Source organism: Diplotaxodon limnothrissa, linkage group LG23, assembly GCF_057381915.1.
Source record: "Diplotaxodon limnothrissa isolate DT_005_m linkage group LG23, D_limnothrissa_male_GT1.1, whole genome shotgun sequence".
Taxonomy (NCBI): Eukaryota; Metazoa; Chordata; class Actinopteri; order Cichliformes; family Cichlidae; genus Diplotaxodon; species Diplotaxodon limnothrissa.
Genome location: NC_140617.1, coordinates 9835530 through 9856785, shown reverse-complemented (window position 1 = coordinate 9856785; position 21256 = coordinate 9835530). Strand labels below are relative to the sequence as shown.

Genomic DNA, 21256 nt, shown 5'->3' with positions numbered 1-21256 from the left:
GTCGACCATAAACTTAAACAGTTTCCACATCCGCTTTAAACAGTTATTCATCAAACCATTTTCACACTCTCATAAACTCTATTATAGCACAGGGATCTGCAATGCTTTCTACTTTCATTTACGGTCTACATTATATTTTCTGATTTCCCGTGAATCCCCTCTTGCTTTGTGCCACCCTATAAAAAAAATAAATAAATAAAAAAAATAATAGGAAGGGGAAGAGGCGATTTCATTGACTTTTCCTTATTTATACGCCTAAGTTCATCTCTTAAGTTCAACAAGATACTACACAAGAAATTTTGGTGCCCACAGTGCTAATAATCTTCGTCTTAGTCTAGACCAGGGGTCCCCAATCTCAGTCCATGAGGGCCGGTGTCCCTGTAGGTTTTAGATGTGTCCTTGATCCATCACAGCTGATTTAAATGGATAAATTACCTTCTCATGTCTTGAAGTTCTCCAGAGCTAATCATGTGATTCAGGTGTGTTGACCCAGGGTGAGATCTAAAACCTGCAGGGCCCCCGGCCCTCGTGGACTGAGATTGGGGACCCCTGGTCTAGAACTAAGAACTAAACTGGTGACATGCATACAGAACAGCTTACTATCATCAAGTGCATCAAAACAAAATCTTAAATTGACGGGTTCAACATAAGGCCAAATGTAGTAAATAAAAATAACCAGAAAAAAGAAAGAAAATTTAAGGATGTATTATGTGGGGGGGGGGAACGATATTCTCTGTGATCAAAGTTGTAGGTTTCTTTAGGAAACTAAAACTAAGAAGAAGAACAGTGTATGTTGATGGTGAAACTTTTTCAAATAGCTTTGAATGAAATTTTCAGGCTTATGTGAAGAGCCATTTTGCACATAAAAGCTTCTATTTGAAGGAATAGGATGGTTCGTAGTTCGTTTATGTTTTCTATATTACTTTTCTACAATTATTTTCCAGTGAGCCAACCCTGTCTCATTCTCGGTCCCTCTGTGCCACCCCATTAAACCCCCCCTGGAAACGCCCCTGCTCTCCTGTGAGTTATGTCAGTTTATAAAGAAGTCTCGTTGTATTAAGATTACTTTTTGTTAGTGTGTGTAATAACACTACTCCAGGGCCTTAAGCGTACCTATCTCTGGGGTCAATCCATGAAGTTTGCCGGGTGTTGTGGTCGATGAAAAACACTCTGCCATCGTAATCCCGGGCTTCCTCCCAGCCCGCGGGCAGCGGCAGTTCCGAGCTCTCTCTCCGCTTTCCGCCGCTGACCCACGGCATAGCGTCGAGACGGTGAGAGGGCTGCAGCCCCCTGCCCTGCTTTTATCCCCCTGAAAAAGTCGCTCCTCACTGCATTACAACCAAACGACCTGGACGCGCTGGAGAAAAGAAACGCAGATACAAAACTTTCCACCGAGGCTGGAAAAAGTCCCACCGGGGGTACATCCACTTTCCTCTTCTTCTTTCTACAACCCTCCAAAATCAGCGCGGCGGGGCTCTCTCAGTGCTCGTTTCTCCATGTTCGCCTTCTCCGCCATATTTCATTCCCCGTGTCCATATTCGGGAGCGGATTTGCATACGTACGACGGAGCCAGTTCCCCCTGTCCAATGAGGAAACTTCAGAGCTCAACACTTTCATTAAAGCTTCACGGCGCCGCGAAAACATACCTTATAAAATAGACTTAAAGTTTCATTTTAATGTTAATTCAGCTGAGTGATTTAGCTAACGCTGCGACACAAACCTGTTGATTCACTCATTAATGTATCTCAAGAGTAGCTTCTGTTTGTGTATATACAATTTAAATAAGTAATTTTTAATTTTAATATTAATATAAGACAGTTATAAAAAAGATATCATTTTAATATAAAATCTAGGGAAACTCCCCCGATCACGCTGTTGTTTGAAGGAGTCGTTTTAGTGGTGCACCTGCGCCACCTCTTGGCCTTAATTGGCACTGCAACAGCTCATACACCGGCCACCCAGATCAACTTCCTGGCGTTTCAACTGTTTTACAATTATTCTTACTTAAGTAGCTAAAAGTAGATTCAAATATCAATCAATCTTTATTTATAAATCACTTTTCATACAAAGATGTAGCACAAAGTGCTTTGCATGGTTAAAAGCAGCCCACCCCACCAAATAATATCCAAATTACCTAAAATATGCAACTATCATCTTCTTCTTGTAGGTTTTCCCTTTTGTTCCCAAAGGGGATCATCTGCCTCCATCTGACCCTCTTCTTTGCATCCTCATCTGTCACACCAACCCTCTGCATGTCCTTCTTCATTACATTAGTGAATGTTTTGAGATCTTCCTCCTTTCCTCCTGCTTGGAAGCTCCATACTCAACATGCATTATCCAATATCCACTATACCTCCTCTGTACTTTAGATACTATATTAGTATAGTATTGTATGTACTAATACCAAATCATTTCAGGCTTGCCTCTTTAACTTTGTCTCCAAATTGGTCAATCTAAGATGTCCCTCTGAAATACTCAATTCTTATCTTCCCTCCTGGTTTCTCCCATTTTCAGCGAGTCAAAATTAAAAATCTACAATTAAGGTTTTTATAAGCTATGATAAAATAAATGGCAATAAAGTTTTTTCTATTATTACTTATAAGTTATGTATTGTTTATGAAAAAACACAAGAAGTAGAATGGTACAGAGGTACATAAAACACAATATGACTAAAACAGGCCAGGATCTTCTCAGCTGCGTCACAGCAAGAAGGACAAATACCTCCAATAAGTGTGTGTCTTTCTTTGTGCAGTAGTGAGGGGGTTTTCACTTAAATTTACAAACTATTTTGTGGTCAGCATAATTAACACTGTGCATCCAGCTAAGTTTAAAACTGTGGAAGAACAAGTTAGAAAGAGGATTAGGAGGAGCAGTAAAACCAGACACTAGGTGAGACTCTCTCTCAGAGTATTAAAAAATACTCTTTTAAACTCTGAATAATATCCCCCACCACATGCCAATTTATTTATTTGTGCAGGATATTTGGCGGCCTCTGTGGGTAAGAAGGGGAACTGCAACTACACTTTAATTTTTTATATTTTCAGAGACAGAAATTAAGTTGGATGTGTAATGTGACATTCTTGGCCAGGAACATCATGAGTAACTTGTCTATAGCTGCAGAGACGTCCCTTTAAAGCTGAGATTAAGCTTGTTTCTGGTATCGTTTGGTATTCCTTAAGTGTTTGTGAGGACATCACAGCAGTCAGCTGAGTGTTTTCTTCGCCGGAGCAGGAGGAGTTTGGCAGCCCGGGGATATTATCTGTGCATTTTTGTTTGTGTGTTTGTTTGTGGTTTGTACGGCTGTCTATGAGTTTATGAACGGGAAACATTTTCTCACATCTCAGCTTTGATCTATTGCCTCCTACGATCATTTCCCACAACCATGCAGTGTTCATACGAGAGCACACAATAAGCTGCTCTGTTGTTTCAGATTTAGTCACATGCAGCAGACAGCCTGACTGTGAGCAGCTATCCCACCACAAGGAATATGACAAAAATATTCATATATTTTTAAATTTAACTTAAATGGTTATGAGCAAATCTCAGCATTACTGTCCTTACATAACATTTTTCACTGGTAATAAATCACTCAAAGGCCTAGTTGTGCAACACTGCCTTTATGATACTCTAACACTGAAATGTTTTTCTACTCATGGCTACAGGAAAAACCCTTTGAGGACAGAGATGAAGGGCTTTAATGGCAACTAAGTTTATGACAAGAGTGTTTAGCATTTGCAAATAATAAGCTGAGTTTGCTGTAGTGTGTGGCCCCTTGTTCATATGTTTGTACCCAGTTATTGCTGGATTGCAGGATGCAAACTGAACTTCAAGCAGTTGTTTTTTTTTTTAACGACATCCCTTATGGCATGCAGTTTTGGAAGAGCATATAGGAATGGTCTTGTAAAAATCGTGGCCATCTCTGCCTCTGCCCCTGCTGCCCATTGGCACAGCAGCGAGAGCAGGAGGACCACAAAGGGGAGGGCCATGCGGGCCCCCCTCTCCCTCCAGCAGCAGAAGATGTGTGCTCCTCTGAGTGGGAACTGTTTGAGAACGAACTCCAAGCCTCAGAGCTAGAGCGGTCAACTCTAATTATCAGGTGTTTTGAGCAGTTCCTGTCCCGACTGTACAGCGACAGGCCTCTCCATCTGAAGTGCAGCCAGAGAAGGAGAAGAAGAACTCTTGTGGCTCTGTCAAGCGTGGAGGCCAGAGAGAGGGGGAGAGAAACATGGACACGTGCGCCTGCGCTTTGGAGCTGCTGGGGATGCTGGTCTACGTTGGAGCATGGCTGTGCGCTTTAACCACCACTATCTTACCGCAGTGGCTGACCATGAGCACTGCGCTGCTGCCTGTGGAGAGCTACGAGCTGGGCCTGTGGGAGACCTGCGTGGTCCAGGACGTTGGAGGGATGGAGTGTAGGGCTTATGACAGCCTGCTGGGCCTTTCCACAGACCTCAAGCTGGCCCGCATCCTCATGTGTGCTGCCCTCGCTGTGGGCATGCTGGGAATTCTCGTGGGAATACCTGGACTTGACTTGGTCCACAGCTGTAAAGAGGACAGCGGTCAACAAACCAAGAGGATTTTAATCATCACGGGAGGGGTGCTCGGGATGGTTTCTGGGGTTCTGTGTCTGATTCCCGTGTCCTATATGGCACATATAGCAGTGATGCATTTCTTTGATGACAAAGTGCCTGACGTGGTGCCTCGGTGGGAGTTTGGAGACGCTTTGTACTGCGGCTGGGCAGCAGGATTTCTCCTCATAGTTGCCGGCCTGATCTTGATCACCTCGTCCTCGTGCTCTCAGGTGGAGCCTCAGCCTGTGCTGCAGCGGCGGTACCAGGTGATGGGCACAGGTGTAAATTACAGGAAGCGCACAGAGTACGTTTAACAGATGATTTACCTGTGTAGAGACTGAAATCACAACACAATCACCTGTAGATCTGCACGTCGGACCGCTTTACAGCAATGATGTAAACCACCGAGACAACATACGATGGTGACATTTACACCTTGTTTCAGCCCTTTTACATGACTCACCTGCACAATCACACATTATAAGACGATCTGCTGTGATCAGCAAGAATAAATCTATTTTATAAAGAAATGTTTTATAAAAGGCCTTTTTATCCATTACTCTGGAGTGGTTTCAAATTTTTTCTCTTACAAGAAAAATATAATTTCAAGCCTGTTTAGCAGGACTCTTGAGCTTTTTAAATGCTGTAATTGTCAATTATTAGTCTGTAAACATACAGAATAACTCTTAAAGCACAAACTATTCTTGAGTTGCACACTGAGATGATTCACATAAAGAATTTCATTGCAATCCTGGTGAAAAATGGCTCTTTTTTTTAATTAAAAAAGGTAAATTTCCTGTATTTGTTAAAATGTTTTCTGAAGCCATGAGCAGGTTTGACTCCAGTTATGTCAGAGGTAGAAACATGGCTGCTCTTTTCCTCAATCCCTCATCAGCCCCCCCTGCTCGTCTGTGACTCTCAGGCGACCAAATGGGACTAAAAACCTGTCCGTTGGTTTGTCAGGTGTGTCTGCGGCGGTGGAAACACAGCTTGAGTCTAATTCCACAAGATTTCCTGGTCACTCGCTGAGCTAAGCTGTGTTTAATGAACGCATTAATGGGCACTGTGTACTGTGAAGAATGTAGCACAAGCTGACATAATTACACAAATTTGCTGAGGTCAGAGGGTGCCACCGCGCTCTGCCATCCATAACTGTCTGTGTCATTTACATACGCTCAAAGTACATTGACATAATGTGTTATTGCATGGGAGGATGAGGATTTATAAACCTCCATGGTTGGTGCATGTCTGTGGAGTTAGTTCTTATAGAATGAAGCTAATGAGAGATAATGAAGTTGTCACAGGAGCATATGTTACCTGAGGTGCCAATGACATGCCAGACTTTGCTCCTGAAGAGGTGGTTCTGAGGCCCACTGAGAGGGACAATCCTGTCCTCCGATGCCACATAGTCTCCCTATGTGTGGGCATCAGGGAGGCATAAAAATAGCTGCAGATATTTTCTTTTTGCTTTGTTTACTGTAAATGCCACTGAAACGTCAAGGAAAATTATATGTCTTGTAGTCGTGAATAATTTACTCTAAATGCATCCGACTGCAAATAAACAAACCTGTGTAGATGGGTTGATAAGCAAACATGACCCAAATCATGACCCATTCTGGTAGTTCAGATGGAGATAAAGATCATCCAAGTTTCTGTTTCAATGTTAGATGATGGAAACTAAAGTTTTGCAATACATGAGTCACTCTTGAGCAAGATTTTCTATTTTAACCATTTACAAAACCATTTAACTATCTTCTGCACCTGATGTTTCGATTTTACTGGTAAAGTGTTGAAGCAGCAACTGTGAAATAGCAATAATTATATTTTATCACAGTTAAATATAAAGAATATCAGTTCATTAATATCATAAATATCAGCAAAATACAAAATTGCACAGGAATCACTACCAAGTGTAGTTAAAGTAAAAAAAGGAAAAGCACATCCATGGTACCTGAAATCTCCTTCTGTAAATACCGGAACCTTAGCGTGGGCTTTGAGAAAAATGCTATATACTAGATGTTTACTATTAAGTATTACGTTTAGCCTTTCTTTCATTTATTTTTTTAAGTTATTCATATTTTAAATCATCAATTGCTTATAACTACAGTTTAATAGCTTTTTTTTTTTTAAGCTAACAATTTCAACTGCTAATCTATCCTTTTAGCTAACAACATTTTATCTGCATTTTTAGCTTCGTATTTCAACTTTTAATTCATTGGTAAGAGTTTTAATTGGTAATAATATAAGAAAACAAATGTAATTGTGATAGCTAAAGGCTTTTAGCTATCAATTTCAGTCGCTAATCAATACTTTGAGACAACGTTTTTTCCACCGCTGGCGACACGTGAACAGGCACAGAGTAATAAAACGATTTTGGTCTTGATTACTGAACATTGCCACTGGGTATTGTGGCAATTCTTCAGGAAAATACAGCGGCTTTAAGATATAATTGCTCATCTAGAGTTTTATTCCAGATCTTCTGCAAGTAAAATCTCATATTATGGGGTGAGATGTTATCCAGCTGCGGTTACCTTTGGGTTTAATTCTACAGACTTTGATATGACACATTTGCAATCAGTCTTCTTATCAGTTTTCCTCCATAAAACACCGTAAATGATAAAGATAGAGAACAAAGCACAACAGCTTTATCTGCTAAAGGATATGTACAGCACAAGTGAGATAGGTAGGTAGGGTTTGTGGAGACAGACGAACATTTTAGACAAATAATTATTTACTACTTTTTACAGGCCTGTTTTTTGTTTTTTTTTAATAATAAAATTTGGTTACACCTAATTCAAATAGTAGTTTTCTGCAGTATTTAAAGCAGCTCTACTGGTCATCCACTTCTGAGCCTTGCGTTTCTGAGTGCTGTGCTTGTCTGAAGAGGGCTTTTTGTTCTCCATCAGCTAGCCGCCTCCAGAGAGGTAGAGCCAGCCACAGGGCCAGTGTGTGTATGAGTGCCTTCCATGGTAACAATCACCCCAATGAAGCAGCCCCCTCTTCACGCTCACATGCCTGCTCTCGTCAGCCTCCTACCCAGGTCACGTGTGCGGGTCAACCTGGCCGACTCTCACCCCTCCTCACGCAGGACTCCTAAGAAGCCACACCTTGAAATGTTATGTCGCCTCCCACGGGCTTGTGTGGCAATAACACTGATCGTAACAGTTCTTACATAAAAGCTGAGGCCACTAACACACTCACACACATACACACCACTACTCAGTAACAGAGATAAAGTTTATTATTACTTTTGTAGATAAGCAGCCATCCCTGAACTTCAATCAGTCACATAAACCTAAAATAGAAACTATAGGGTAAATAGTCACTGGCTTTTATTTTCAGTACAATGAAATCATTGTTTTTATGATAAAAGTACAATTGATCAATATCCCTTGTATGTTCACAAGGAATTTTAGCATCTTTTAGCTCTTTGTTTTGGTTTTCTGGTTGAGATATGGCAAGTCAGTCTTTTTTTTTAGTTCTAGTATCAAACCTAGCCTCTTTTTAAAAAATACAAAACAAAACAAAAAGCCCTAAAGTCAGTCTCCCTTCATAGATTTTATTCTGTTGAGTTTTATTCACTGTGAAAGGCAGCGTTATCCATGCCTGCTCTATTTACCAGTTCAGACTTGCGTGGCAGTGTTGTCACTGTCCAGGGGCCATTGAGCTGGTCGCCAGGGCCCGCTGTGCTCACGGCCCGCCAAGCGTACCTGTAGCAAAGGAAAAGCAGGCCACTTAAGAGTGTCGCAATGGAGGCGCAGAGGCCCACTCCAATGGCTGAGCCAACTCGCTGGCTGACAGGAGGAGCAGGGATTTGGAACTCAGGAGGAAAGTCTATGGTGCTGTTTTTCAGCACAGAGTTCATGTTCCACGCCAGTGGCACCAAGGAGGACATCCCTGTGAGCAAATAAAGCGCCCCTGCCAGCAGGAAGACTAGCCTGATGCTCCTGCGATCTTCAACAGAGAAGTAGGCCATCCTCACCGCCACTGTAGCACAGATGTTCCCGGCAAGGCCAAAGATGGCCGCGAGCATCATCAGCACCTGAGCCACAGGGATCTCCACGGGAAGAAAGCTGTCCGATATGCTGATGCTTCGACAGTTCTCCATATCAGGAAGGACATGACTGTAGAAACACGTCCTCCAAATACCAACCCAGGCCTCGCTCGAGCTGATGATGGACGCATTGCCTACTCGCCAGAGACGCCACTCGTTGAGGCCGGCGGTGGTCATGGTGAGGATCCATGCCAGGAATCCGACTATCAGGCCCAGGAACTGCCAGTGAGCCGTGTGAGTGAGGTAAAGCATTGTTGTCCAGTCTGACCACTAATTCTCAGAGCGACCGATCGCTGGAGCCATCACTCCTGCTGCAAACAACAACACACACAGGGCCGTGGTAAGATGACCTGTGCGCTTCTCATGTACAAGTTAAGACTACGGCATTATTCTTAAATATTCATAAAGGGTATTTTGATTTGAAAAGAGCTCTGAGGGAACCTTTAAAGGGTTTGGTCACCACATTTAAGGCAGCATATTATTTCCATCTGCAGTCATTTAAACTTGGTGGTACATGAAGACAGTGGTATGATATGAAAGCTAGAAGCTGGGTTGCAAAGTGGTTTGCTGATGCAGCAGAATTAGCACCATATAAAAGAACTCATTTTAAACTAGACCTGAACCAGGTTCATCTCATCATTTTTTTAGTGATTACATTTAGCTAACCATACGTTGATTCGTTTTTTTAAGGCTAATAATTTATGAAGTTACTCATTTTTCCATTACTTTTAATGACTACTTCAAGTGTCGCTCTTTATTATGTTTATTGAACACTCAAAAAAATATTTTAACTCATTGCTTGTCCAACTGATTCAGTAAAGGACTAGATGTTACAATCCCTGACAATGCATTGCTTTAACGGAGAAAACCTTGGGGGATGGCTGTTATGAGGAAAAGCAGCCCAGAAACTTTACCAGCGGCAAACATCGTTGTGTGCCTCAACTTTCATTCTTTTACCCAGGCTAATCTGCCATTTTTCCTTGGTTAGGTTTAGGGATTAGAGATCTGATCTAAATGATCATATTAAAATTTGGGACACATCGTCAGTAGTGGACCTTGGATTCATTGGGTGTTTCGGCCATTATCACTAGACACCCTCATCCAAGGAGGCCCTGCCAGGGTTGATCAGGCCACGGAGTGTGTCACTGGTTTATGTTAAAATGGTTCTTTCTCTTCTGCTTTCTGCTGTTTAGTTTCCTACAGTTTATTCTATCTATTCAATGCAACTGAAAAATACTTACCTCTTTAACATTTATGGAGTGCGAAGTTTCCTTTTCACTGCAGTTTGTGTCTTTAAAAAAAAAATTCAGGTGAACACTTTGACAAATAAAGAACCATTTCTAAATATTGCTGTGAACTTTTTGTATCTGTGCGTTGATTTTCTATGTAGTGTTTCTCGTTATACATACACGCTGTAGGTGAAAACTGCTGCATTTTATTTTGCAAGATACTTGAGGAGTTTTTGACCAGGATCATATGTTTAGAGCTGTGTGAAACTGAGCCACAGGTTCTGGAAATGTGTTCAAACTTTTGAGAAAAACCGTAATAAACATTTATCTAACCTGTTCGTCCATATTATCAGGCATCGATTTGATCTTTTAATCTATGCTCTCAGATAAAAATATCAACTGTTAACTCACAGCTTCTACCTTTTATCCATGATTTTGTCAAGCCTGAAACATTTCAACTGCTAATGATATTTTTGTAGGATTTTTATTGTCATTTGAACAGGATATAAAATTAAATTTTGCACTCAGGTCCAGGTCAACAAGAACAAGACTACATGAGAGATAGAACACATATTTACAGTCTCATTTGGTATAAATAAAACCCCCCAACTACTTTTAACTTTTATATTCATAATTTAAACCCTTTCTGTTTATCGAATGTTTTTCCACTTATGTGAAAAGCTTTCCGTTCCCATTAAACCTTCAGTTAATTCCAGCTTGTTATTACTATTTTTTATTCTCTTAACTCCCAAATTATAATTTAGTTTATCTCATATTAATGTGAGCGTGTCCTAACTTTGGCTACAGCAGAAACATCTTCTCATGCCAAATACAGAGAACAGAAACTAATCAGTGACTGAAGTCAGTGTATTAGAATATTTAACCTGTTGCTGGAGATATGTTGATAACTATGCAAACGTTCCCTTTGAATAGACAGCAAAACATTAAAAAAATGTTTTATATGTATAAGATAATGTAGCATTAATTACATGTTATTATATTAGTTAGTAGTTTCGCTTTTTATTCACTCCGCTCACCCTGAACTACTGCACACGTTCTTAAAGGTAGTCTTTGTTTTCTTACGTTAACAGCGTGGACATTGATTGACTTTTATAATAAAGCAGCTATAAATAAAGCACAGGCATTAAGCATACGTTAACAAATATTCAGGTTATTAATATTTAAGAATAACAGACAGCACTAAAAGCCACACATCTGCACTTTAGGTCACTAATTCGACTAAGTTCTGCTAAGATACAATCGGTTTAACATCTTCAGATTCAGTACGTTAAGGAGAAAGACATTACCTTCCGATGTTTCAAAAACAGAGTTCTGCCAGTTATTGTGAAACTAGGAACAAAGCTACAGTAGAAACGAGGAAAGAGCTCGTTTTATTGTAGCCGTACATACCGTCTGTGCCAGCACTGCTGTAGTTAATGATTATTCATTCAAATCTTTAAACCACTCCTAATAATATTTAATTATTTGACTCACCTAGATGCGTCTCACCTTATTAATAAAGATCGAATCCTTCCGATGAAGTGTGATTAGCTTTGGTTACGTGAAGGGGCTGTTAAATACGCTCCCTGCTATGTAAGAGTGTTTATCAGTAGAGAGAGGAAGGTGTGGTGGAGTTAATGAATGACACCAGAGAGAAGAAGACCTCAGTCAGACTCTACAGCAGACTCGTTTATTTGACAGAAAGGAGCACAGCTGATAACGTTTTTAAGACATTTAGGATGTAGAAGTGCACGAAGTGTGTGAAACTGTAACAAACTGAAATGTGCAGGGGAAAAAAAAAAGTTCTCCAGTATCTGGGAGACAGATTTAATCCATAGAGTCTGAAATTTGAAGGTCAAGGTAAAAAAAAAAGAAAGAAAAAAAGAACCTCTTTATCCATATCTGTTTGCATAATCATCAATCTGAACATCTTTTAGTGTTGAGATTCAACTTCTGCACCATGAAAAACAAAACCGCGGTGACGTGAGAAGACGAAACAGAAACACCTGGTCAACATGTACATGGTGACATCATCCTGTGGATTTTTACACTTTTCTGCCTGTGAATAAATCTAAAAAGCGCTCTGAATAATGCGACCTGCAGAAGTGGACTGAAGAGTGTGTGCAGTGGTTCTCGGCGCACTTCAAATGTGACCAATCAAGCCTGGACGTCAAGTGCTGCTTCTGTTTAGTGATGTTAAACACTCTCCTCTCTCTGCAGGTGCGTGCATCTTCATCTCGAGGAAATGTTTCTTCAGTGAGGAAAGCAGGGGCACGAATATTTTATTTAAAAAAAAAAAAAAAAAAAAAGGCCACTAGTTTGAGTGTAAAAGGTAAAGAATGATGAATTTACTGACATATTTAGCCAGATTTGACAGATCTCGTGACATTTATACTTGATAAATACTCTTAAATGCTCAGTGTGTAGCACGCATCAGCTAAATCGGTTGAAGATAAAATACTGTCTCCTCCAGATTCAAAAGGCTATAATAAATTACTAAAAAAAAAATAAAAATAAATCATAAGAAACAAAGCAAAAATATCATAAAAGGGCATTAGTGGTTGGTTGCCCCCCCCCCCAAAAAATACCACCATCTTTACAAAAAGAAAGTTTTGTGGAGTTTTTTGTGGTTGTGATGTACACACATGCTCACAAAGTCAGGAAAATGCACCAAATAGGCTGTTTATGTGCAGATTTTCTTAACTATGCCGCCATCTGCTGGCCACAGGGCTCATGTGCAGCCGAAACCACGTGACTCTCAGACCCAGCAGTGTCTGTCCTCCTCAGAGGGCCAGCCGCTGCTCTATGGGCAGGCTGTCCATCAGACACTTCAGCTGCTCCTCGCCCAGCTTGATTTTATCCTCGAGCTTGCGCTGCTCGATAATGAGCGCCGACTTCATCTTCACAAAGTGCTCGTAGTCCGCGAGGCTGTCCTCCTGCAGGTAGCTCGCCAGGATCTCGTAAACCACACCCTCTCTGCGGTCCAGGTTCTCCTTCAGCTCCTTTGCGTCCTCGTGCTGTCGGATCAGCAGCTTCCTCTTCTCAATCAGCGTACGCTGATGAAGAAGAAAGAGAGAGTGTGAAAGGATGTATATTAACTATCCCATATCAAATTATTCACTTGGTATCGATACATCTAAATAAATTTCCATCAAAGAAAAGCTTCAACTTGTTAGATCTTCCTTCCAGTAGCTCCACAGATGCCTTAAAGCTCCTGATGTAATGAGAACAAAGGGTTCAGGATAGAGCTACTTTCCTTTGTCCTCTGTCCTCACGTGAGCCCAGCACACGCTGCATCCTGTGTGAGCCTCTGAAGTACTGCCTATTTATTTATACATATAGTATTAGTCAAATCTGACTTACTCAATACAATAACTGAAACATTTTATGAAGCCATGCAAAACTTTCCATTCATATAATGATTAAAAAAATAGTTTTAATAGATTTACAAGCCCTCAAAGTACATAAAAAAATATTTAAAAAAGGACAGCTTTAAAAAAATTCTACCTTTTCTAGCTTTCATAAATTAATATGAATAAAATGGAGTCAGACACAAAATTTTCAGGGCTGAAAAACAATATTAAACACCAAAACCAAATCAATTACACCCACTCCAAGTAACAACAATGCAAAGCCAAAATCGTGCTTTTGTTCAGCGTTTTATCTTCAACTCTGATGTAAGCAGGTGCCAAACATAAGGCGCTGAGGCCAGAATCAGCCCAGCAAAGACTTCCGTCCCACCCACTGGATGGCTTTGGGAAATGTGACAGAGAACAGAGATTTTGGATTTTAACTCCATTTTCAGAAGTTTTGTACTTTTTCCTGCAGTTACTGATAAAGACCTCCTCCACGGCCATTAATACTACACCAAAGTAATTAAGTCATAAACATTTAATTCTTTAAAATTAAGCCCAAAGAGTTATATTGACAGATTTCTGTTAAAATTGCACTTCTTTTTTTATATATAAGAAAACTCAGGGATTAAATGTGTAGTTTAACTACTGTACACCAGCAGAGAGGACATATCACTGATTAAAGTGGGCTGGATGCAGACCGTGATGTTTGACATCCCTGATGCAGAGGAACGGAAATGAGCACTGGTACCCTGAATGCTTTATTACTGGAGGAAATCTGAAAAAGTGCATATGGTAAATTCTTTTGTACTTCAATCGCATGTAACTCGCAAAATTTTCTTAGCAAGCAGGTCAAGTTTAGCGTGGCTTCATGAAATAGACTAACTGACCTTTTCCAGCTGAACACTCACACTGAGCTTCTTTTATTCATTTTCCACCACTTGTTTGTGCCTGAAGTGGAACTTTATCTAAAGTAATTCCTGAAGGTTTGCTCACCCTCTCCTCTGGCGTAGCATCCTCCTCCAGACTGTTGAGGGCGTTCTCCACTCTGGCCAGGCGCCCCGACAGGGACAGCAGAAGGCTCACCACTTTATCCAGGTCCCCCACAAACATCTTGAACTTGTCCAGCTCGTTGGGTTTGCAGACCTGCTGGACCTGGGCTTCCACCTCTTCTCCCAGAGCGTTGTTGTCCAGGATGTCCTCCTGAAGACTCTCCCGGGCCTCCCGGAGCACCTGGAGCTTCTTGCTGAGGCTGTCGATCAGCTCTTGCTGCAGAAAAAGATGAAGCTGAGAGATTAGTCCAAAACAGTGCGAAGGGTAAAGCTTTTTAACAAGCAAACACTGGTTTCTGGTACCTTCTTATTGGCCAAATCATTGTCCAGCTCATCTTCAGAGTCCTCCTCCTCCTGCTCCTGGTCCTGCATGCCCTTCATCTTAATAAGGAGCTCAGCTTTGGGAGCAGATGTGCTGTAATATGCAGAGCTGGTCACCATTGAGGTAGCTGCTGCCACGTTGTCCTCCTTTTCCCTGAAATAAAATTAAAAGACCATCATCTGCCGTCTGAGCTTCTCCTGCTGGTTTTATCACACAAGAGGATTTTTTCCATCCTTCTTCCCTTTTGTAGTTAATACAGCTGCCACTCCTTTTCCTGTTCAAGCCAACTTTTCAACCAATCAGCATTCTGCCTGCACGCAGACTCTATAATCATCAATAATTTACTTTTACAAACACATGAAGCAGTGCAGAGAAGACAAGGAGGACAGGAAGTTGGATACAAGAGGTGTTTTTTCAGTTTAAAAAAAAAAAAAAAAAAATCCAGTACAGGCTTAAAGCTCCTAAAACGCTACCAGTGCGACATGAAGTGACACCAAAAACAAAACTGTGTCAGAGATGCACTGAAAGGCCTGAAAGTTGATTGTTCAAGACAGCTTCTCAGCCAATGAAAGTGAAAGACAAGTTCACCAAATTAAAAATAAAAAAATAAATTAAAAAATTAAAAGACGCTGTTGGTAGTGGTCAGTTCCACTCCATTATGATTGAATCATTTCTGCCGTCTTATCTGCAGTGGAACGAGGCTAAAGAACCAACAGCCCGGTTCTTCCTCATTCTTCTGACACTGCCCCCTGGTGACAGCATACACGAGTAGCACCTATGGATGACCTCGATGCTCACCTTTCCTCAGCGGGCCGGGAGTTTGTCTGCTTCGGCTGCACCTTCCTGCGCTGGTGAGCTTCTTCCACCAGCTGCTCCCCTTGAGGGAAGATGCCCTCCATCAAGTCCATTGTGGTCTTCATCTTGCTCTGATCCAGAATATCTGCTAGTGACTTATCCTTCCCCATGATGTCCCTGGCCAGCTCCTCTCTTTTCTGATCCTCTGCCTTGGACACTCCTGTGTTTGTCGCCAATTTATTGCTGCTGGACACGTCTGTGGGTGGCGGCGGTTGGAGGTGATCTCCTATAGTGGTCATGTATGTGTCTCTCTGGGGCATCTGTTGCTTTTGAGGGTGTGGGACCCCATCGGGCTCCTTCTGCCTGGTGAAGGCGCAGAAGACAGAGTCCTGACCTGCAGCTCCGAGGCTGCCGAGCCGAGTCACGGCGTGCCCCTCGGCTTCAATGGCAGGGGGGCTGCTGTGCTGCAAAAACGGTGTATTTTCCTTCTCTGCATTTCCTCCCGAGTGCACAATCCTGATGGGCACTTTCCTCACTGCAGAGCTTTGGTTTTCTATCACATGCTCCATCCTGCAAAAGAGAGAGAGAAGAAAATTTCCACTTAGACAAGAAGAAAACGTCCTGTTGTGGTTCTCTCAGCCATGAGCTGATTTAAAGTTTCATTGCATGATGGCAGAGGAGATTTTTTCCATGCCCAGTGTGCTCAGATATCCGAGACCTCTGGACTCCTCCCACCACTTTCTGTGGTACTGTACAGTCATACGTTTGCTACAGATGATATCAATTAGGTCCGAATCAAGAAAATGAACAAACAGTTTCATGTTTGGGGCTTAAGAAATGGAGGCGTTTACATTTTGAGCAGAATAATCTCAGAACTGCTTGTGCCCTGAATTGAACTACAGAGAATCCCTCTAATTTACTGTGCCTTGATAGCACTCACATGTTGACTCTACAGAGGCAGCGACTCTCAATGAGCCCCTTTGTACTTGAAGCATAAAGACGCGATGAGCGGAGGAGTTACAGTAGCTGTTCAGAATGTTGTGCAGCTTTGAAATGTGTGGGGAAAAAAAAAACCCCCAAACGTTACCTGTTTGAGAATTCATCCTGAAGAGAGACCGGAGGCCTGTCGCTGAGTCTCTGTGGGGAAAACTGAGGAGATGGTGAGCGGTGCCCCTCCATGCTGGCCAGCCCTGAAGGTCTGTAGGAGGACGCAGAGGGAGAGGCTGAGAGATGATGTCCTGCCCCTTGTCCTTTGCCCTGCTCAGAGTCTCCTTTAACAGCGTGGGTGTGGTTGAAGGCGGAGTTATGATCAGAGAGGTTTAAGCCTTCACTCTGGGAACCGGCAGAGGACTCGTGGGAGTCGACCTCTGGGCATCTGGGTGGAGGCAGAGGGTTCTCTAGTGCAGGGGGCTTTCTCCAGAGTCCAGAGTGCGGGTCTGTGTGACTGTGGTCCTCAGGCTGAGGGGGGGCAGTCTCTGTGAGGTCGAGAGAAATAGATGTGGGTCTGTGGCTGAGGGTGGCAGCAGCAGCTCTGTGTCTGCAGTCGGGGTCTGCTCCCGTCATGGGAGGAGGGGGTGGCGCTGAGTAATGTTCAAACTCTGCAGGCTTGTCTCTCACTTTACAATCACCTGGAGCTCTGTCAGGGAACCTGAGGAACACAAAGGAAAGCTTTTAATTACACAGCCAGGCAGCGTGGGCTATCATCAGCAGCTCAATCAAATAATACGCTGTGGCAGGGGCCTTGTTCTCCAGCAGCCACTATCATTACACCAGCACGACAAGACACACGTCTCTCCCTCTTTCTGCGGGTAACTGTTCAGCTGGCAGCCTGAGGAGGAATATTTCAGTTCCCACAAAGCCTGCAAAGAGGAATAAATAATCCTCTAGAAGCAGAAGAGCACTTTTTTCCCCCCGCCTCATTCATATTTGGAGTTTTAACTCCTTGGAGTGGAAACAGTGGAGGAGGAGAACGTGATGTGTGGAGGTCTTCAGAGAGCTGAAGGTGATTATAAACAGATTTAAACTTGTAGGTGTTTATCATTAAGTATGATTCGACTCTGCAGTGCAGAGAAAACAGGTCATTAACAGAGCCATTATATACTGGGTGCGATTTGCAAGGCTGCATGGAGAGGCATGAAGAGGCGTGGGGATTCCCCCCATCTGCCTCTGCAAAATTATTTTTTATCACAGGAATAATAAAGTATAATGTAGTCACTTAACAGTTGATGTCCGTTGGTCTGTTTTCCTCTGCCAGGTTGCTCAAAAAATAAACTTAATATGTAATTTTACCAGAAGACAGACTGCCTCTTTGGTTTTCCATGGTTATATTTGCACCACAGAACATTTAGCAAGGTTTTCAGCAGCCACTGCACTGACATACTGACACAAAGTATGGGTGAGTGAACAGAACAGCCAGATCATACACAGCGACAACCCGGCAACCAATTAACTTCAGTCCAACTTCAAGAGCAATGTTGGTTCTCGGTGATCCAGGTCATGGGAGCTTGGAAAGAAAGTGACTGGACTTCTTCGGGTTTCTTAAAGACCTTTCGGTAAGGCTGCTTTAGGTGACGGTTGTTGTGAACTTGTGCTACATAAAACTAAATTGAAGGTTTCGGCTCCATTTAAAAGCTTTTGGTACAGATTACGATTTTTTTATTTTATTTTTTTACACGTGTGTAGAGAGATGAGAGGGACCAGCCCCAAGCAGAGAACTGAGTGGTTGACGTTTTAGCAGCAGCACACCGAGAGCATCGCCATACATGCTTTCCACTGTCAACCTGATTTAATCATGTCTGAATGCCTTCATCACGCAGACATGATTAAAGCATGCAAACATCTAGCTGTAATAGTGTGGTTTCCTGCACACAGATTACATTTCCATACATGCTCCAATACAACCTTAATGTGGAGCATTCAGACAACACTGATTCATTTACCATGCAGCTTTAATCTGCCATTGTAAGATAAAATGCCACTCCAGGTGGACAGGCAGACGCCGTAACTCAAACATCCCAATATGAACCCATACAAGCTGCAACAAGTTGCATGATGAACAACTGCTTCCACCGGGCAAAGTGTGAGAACGTGGTACGCTGGTAAAAAAATAAAAATAAAAATATGTAAAACTGAGGTATGATTATCAATGTTCATGAAACAGTCGCTTTTGTCTTCCACTTATTTTATATTTTTAATTATTTTTTATTTTTGTTGCTTTGGTGAAATTTTGATCTAATGACCTAAAGGTGCATTTATTTAAATTCTTCACAGTCATTTATTTTAGTTTTTAATGAGTTTTTTTTTTAGTTGTCATCTTTGACAAACTGTAAATAATCATAATCAAGTGCCACCACCCCACAGCCATTTTAATGTCTCAGGGCAGTTATTTTGAAGCATTTACTTTTTTAAAAAGGTTTTAAAAAGGTAACATTTTAGTGTGAAAGACTGAGTAAAAGTCTATCACATCTCACCATTATTATTATTATTATTTATTTATTTATTTATGTTTTAAAAATGGGGGTAAAAGAAACATCCAAATATCAGTAGAAATACATAAACTTCTAAATAAAGGTAACACAGAGTCTCTGGCTTGACTTAATTATGTTTACATATAGAGACACCCACCAAAGAGCAGGAAAAACCCTGCTCATGCGTACCATAAGTTTTAAAAGGTATTATTCTTTATAATTTAGAGTATCTGCCATAGATAAAGAAAACATAAACGGACCCATTAAAAATGATATATTCCTTTACAAAGTGTAATAAATGACATCTGCTACTTTAGCTTGGTCACTTTAGGGCTAAAACAGACAAATACGTATTAAATAACTCACCCAATGTGACGCTTTAATCTCGTCATTTCCACTGAACTGAAGAAAAAGTGAGTGTCTGGCGGCTCTCTGTGACAGAAGGCACCTGTTGGTGTCTCTTTACACTTGTATCAGTAACAATAACTGGGTGGAGCACGGATCACTTAAGTCATCTCGCAGACTATCAATGACAATACCACCCTCTGATCCGTGGTTGTTATGGAAACGTGAGAGGTTGCTCAACATCGGATACTCGACACCCCCATGAGAGTTTAGGTAGTGACAAAAGACTCCTGAATAACTGGTTACAAAGCATGAAGTCACCCTCCCCACGTCACCATACATGGCTCAAAACTGAATCATAATAATCAGAGAAACCTTTCAAAACTACTGACTGACCTTTTTAAAATGATCCCATCTTGAGCTTCTATAATAATTAAAGCTAAACTACAATATTTTAGTTTTACCATCCATACATTTGAGGAAGGACGCGACGGGCCGGATGTAGCTAGTGGAAAAACACGAAACAATCAAAGCAGTGGATTTGCTGATAGAGAAGGACAGGTGGAACAGGTGACGCTACATTTGAGCATTTTACACAATATATCAGAGTCATCAAAGGAGAACTCGTCAGCTGTCACCAGCAACACAAACAGTCACCAAGGAGCGAGATTAATCAGTCATTAATCCGTTTTAGCAAACACACAGACAGACATCGACAGACAGCTTCGCAGGATTATGAAGCTTAAATATAAACATACTGTATGACACATAATATTTCCACACTTACTTACAATGGAGAAATTTGTGTCTATATATTTATTAACTATATACATAACTTAAATCAGTCCCCTGGTCCCTGTCACACTCAGAGGTGATTAGTTAGAGAAAAAGGACATAAATATGATTGCTCAAGTTATTTATTTTGTTCATTATGTACTTAAATCGCACAAATTAATTTCATGGTGGAATTCAGTAGCTGTAATAGCTGAGATATCCCAGTCTGGATATTTGTGTTGCACCAAACAGTCCTGCATTCTCAGAATCACACAGCTGGAACTGACAAAAAAACCAGTTATGCAGACTGGCAGATCTTATCGATGATAATGTCATGCCTTCGAGCTGGCCCCCTGCACTCCGGGCCCTCATATATTCCCATGCAGGGCTGAAGAAATGCTTTATTGCCGTCACGGACACTTTCAGATGCCTCGCCTACACCGCTAAGCCTCCGCTAAACGAGACAATAGTCAGCCAGAGAGACGGCTTATGTTGTTACAGCTGCGCCCAGACAGCGCCACTGTTAACAGATTATAAAGACTTCAGTGTTCCCCCAAAAGCTCTGTGCCCTCTTTTACTGATAACGCTCATGAGCATAATAACACGAAGATGGTGCGGCAAGAGCAAAACAAGTATTCAATGTTAAATTGTTCACTGAAGATAATAATTTTACAACATTAGCCTGTGAGATAAGCATTGATGCAAATACATGTAAGAACACCAATTGTTCTGCTGGTGCTGTATAGTGGAGATAACACCAGCCCAATGCCATAGCTGGCATATTTTCATGACATTTTACCAAAATCTTTATAGAAGCATGTTTTGCCATTTGGTAGCCATGTTGAAATGCCCCGAGACCCTTATTTGAGCAGCCTTATTATCTAGAATAATGATTTTAAAGATCACTGATACACAAAATCTGCATAAACAGTCATTATACAGCTTTTTGAAAATTAGTAACGCATTTAAAATAACACCATCCATCCACCCATTCACTCTGATCTGCTTATCCAATTTAGGGTCGCAGAGCCTACCACAGCTACCACTGGGCAAGAGGCAGGTACACCCTGGACAGGTCAGCAACCTGTCGCAGCGCTAACACATTAAAATAACACAAAGTGTAATTTAGTCTTGGTGTGAGTATGGGAATATTTCACAACTCCTGCATGCCTATATCGTCTAAGTGTGGTTATTTCACTACATTAAAAAATGTGTGTTCAGGGAGATGGAAATAGTGACTGAGTATTTCACAAATGATAATCACTGTGTTTTAACTGTATTAGTTGTGTACCCC

At 41.6% G+C, this 21256-nt stretch overlaps 4 protein-coding genes across 7 annotated transcripts in view; 1 reads left to right on the top strand and 3 right to left on the bottom strand.

Moving 5' to 3' along the window:
- The window catches only part of wwc3 (WWC family member 3), a 42170-nt gene extending 40648 nt beyond the window's left edge, over window positions 1–1522 (bottom strand). The window contains exon 1 of the mRNA XM_085347975.1: window positions 1114–1522. Coding sequence (XP_085204101.1) covers window positions 1114–1259 — 146 coding nt within the window. The 5' untranslated portion in view covers window positions 1260–1522. The remainder of the gene's footprint in view (window positions 1–1113) is intronic.
- A 2703-nt stretch (window positions 1523–4225) lies between these two features.
- cldn33b (claudin 33b) lies at window positions 4226–4885 on the top strand. Its single transcript, XM_085348341.1, has one exon. The coding sequence runs from the start codon at window positions 4226–4228 to the stop codon at window positions 4883–4885; it is 660 nt and encodes a 219-aa protein (XP_085204467.1).
- A 3260-nt stretch (window positions 4886–8145) lies between these two features.
- On the bottom strand, window positions 8146–8877 carry cldn34a (claudin 34a). The gene has a single exon (XM_085348790.1). It carries the CDS (start codon window positions 8875–8877, stop codon window positions 8146–8148), a length of 732 nt encoding a protein of 243 aa, XP_085204916.1.
- A 3268-nt stretch (window positions 8878–12145) lies between these two features.
- Window positions 12146–21256, bottom strand: part of shroom2a (shroom family member 2a) — a 45930-nt gene continuing 36819 nt past the window's right edge. For 3 of the 4 annotated variants that reach the window (XM_085349037.1, XM_085349038.1, XM_085349039.1), the window contains 5 exons: window positions 16464–17024; window positions 15380–15946; window positions 14563–14734; window positions 14204–14476; window positions 12146–12910 (listed from right to left, as the gene is read on the bottom strand). In XM_085349037.1, coding sequence (XP_085205163.1) covers window positions 12638–12910; window positions 14204–14476; window positions 14563–14734; window positions 15380–15946; window positions 16464–17024 — 1846 coding nt within the window. In that variant the 3' untranslated portion in view covers window positions 12146–12637. The remainder of the gene's footprint in view (window positions 12911–14203; window positions 14477–14562; window positions 14735–15379; window positions 15947–16463; window positions 17025–21256) is intronic. The other variant, XM_085349041.1, reaches the window with a different exon arrangement.

What these genes read in the sequence shown, in the direction of transcription:
- cldn33b (XM_085348341.1), top strand. Translation starts at nt 4,226, where the DNA reads ATGGACACGTGCGCCTGCGCTTTGGAGCTGCTGGGGATGCTGGTCTAC.
- cldn34a (XM_085348790.1), bottom strand. Translation starts at nt 8,877, where the DNA reads ATGCTTTACCTCACTCACACGGCTCACTGGCAGTTCCTGGGCCTGATA.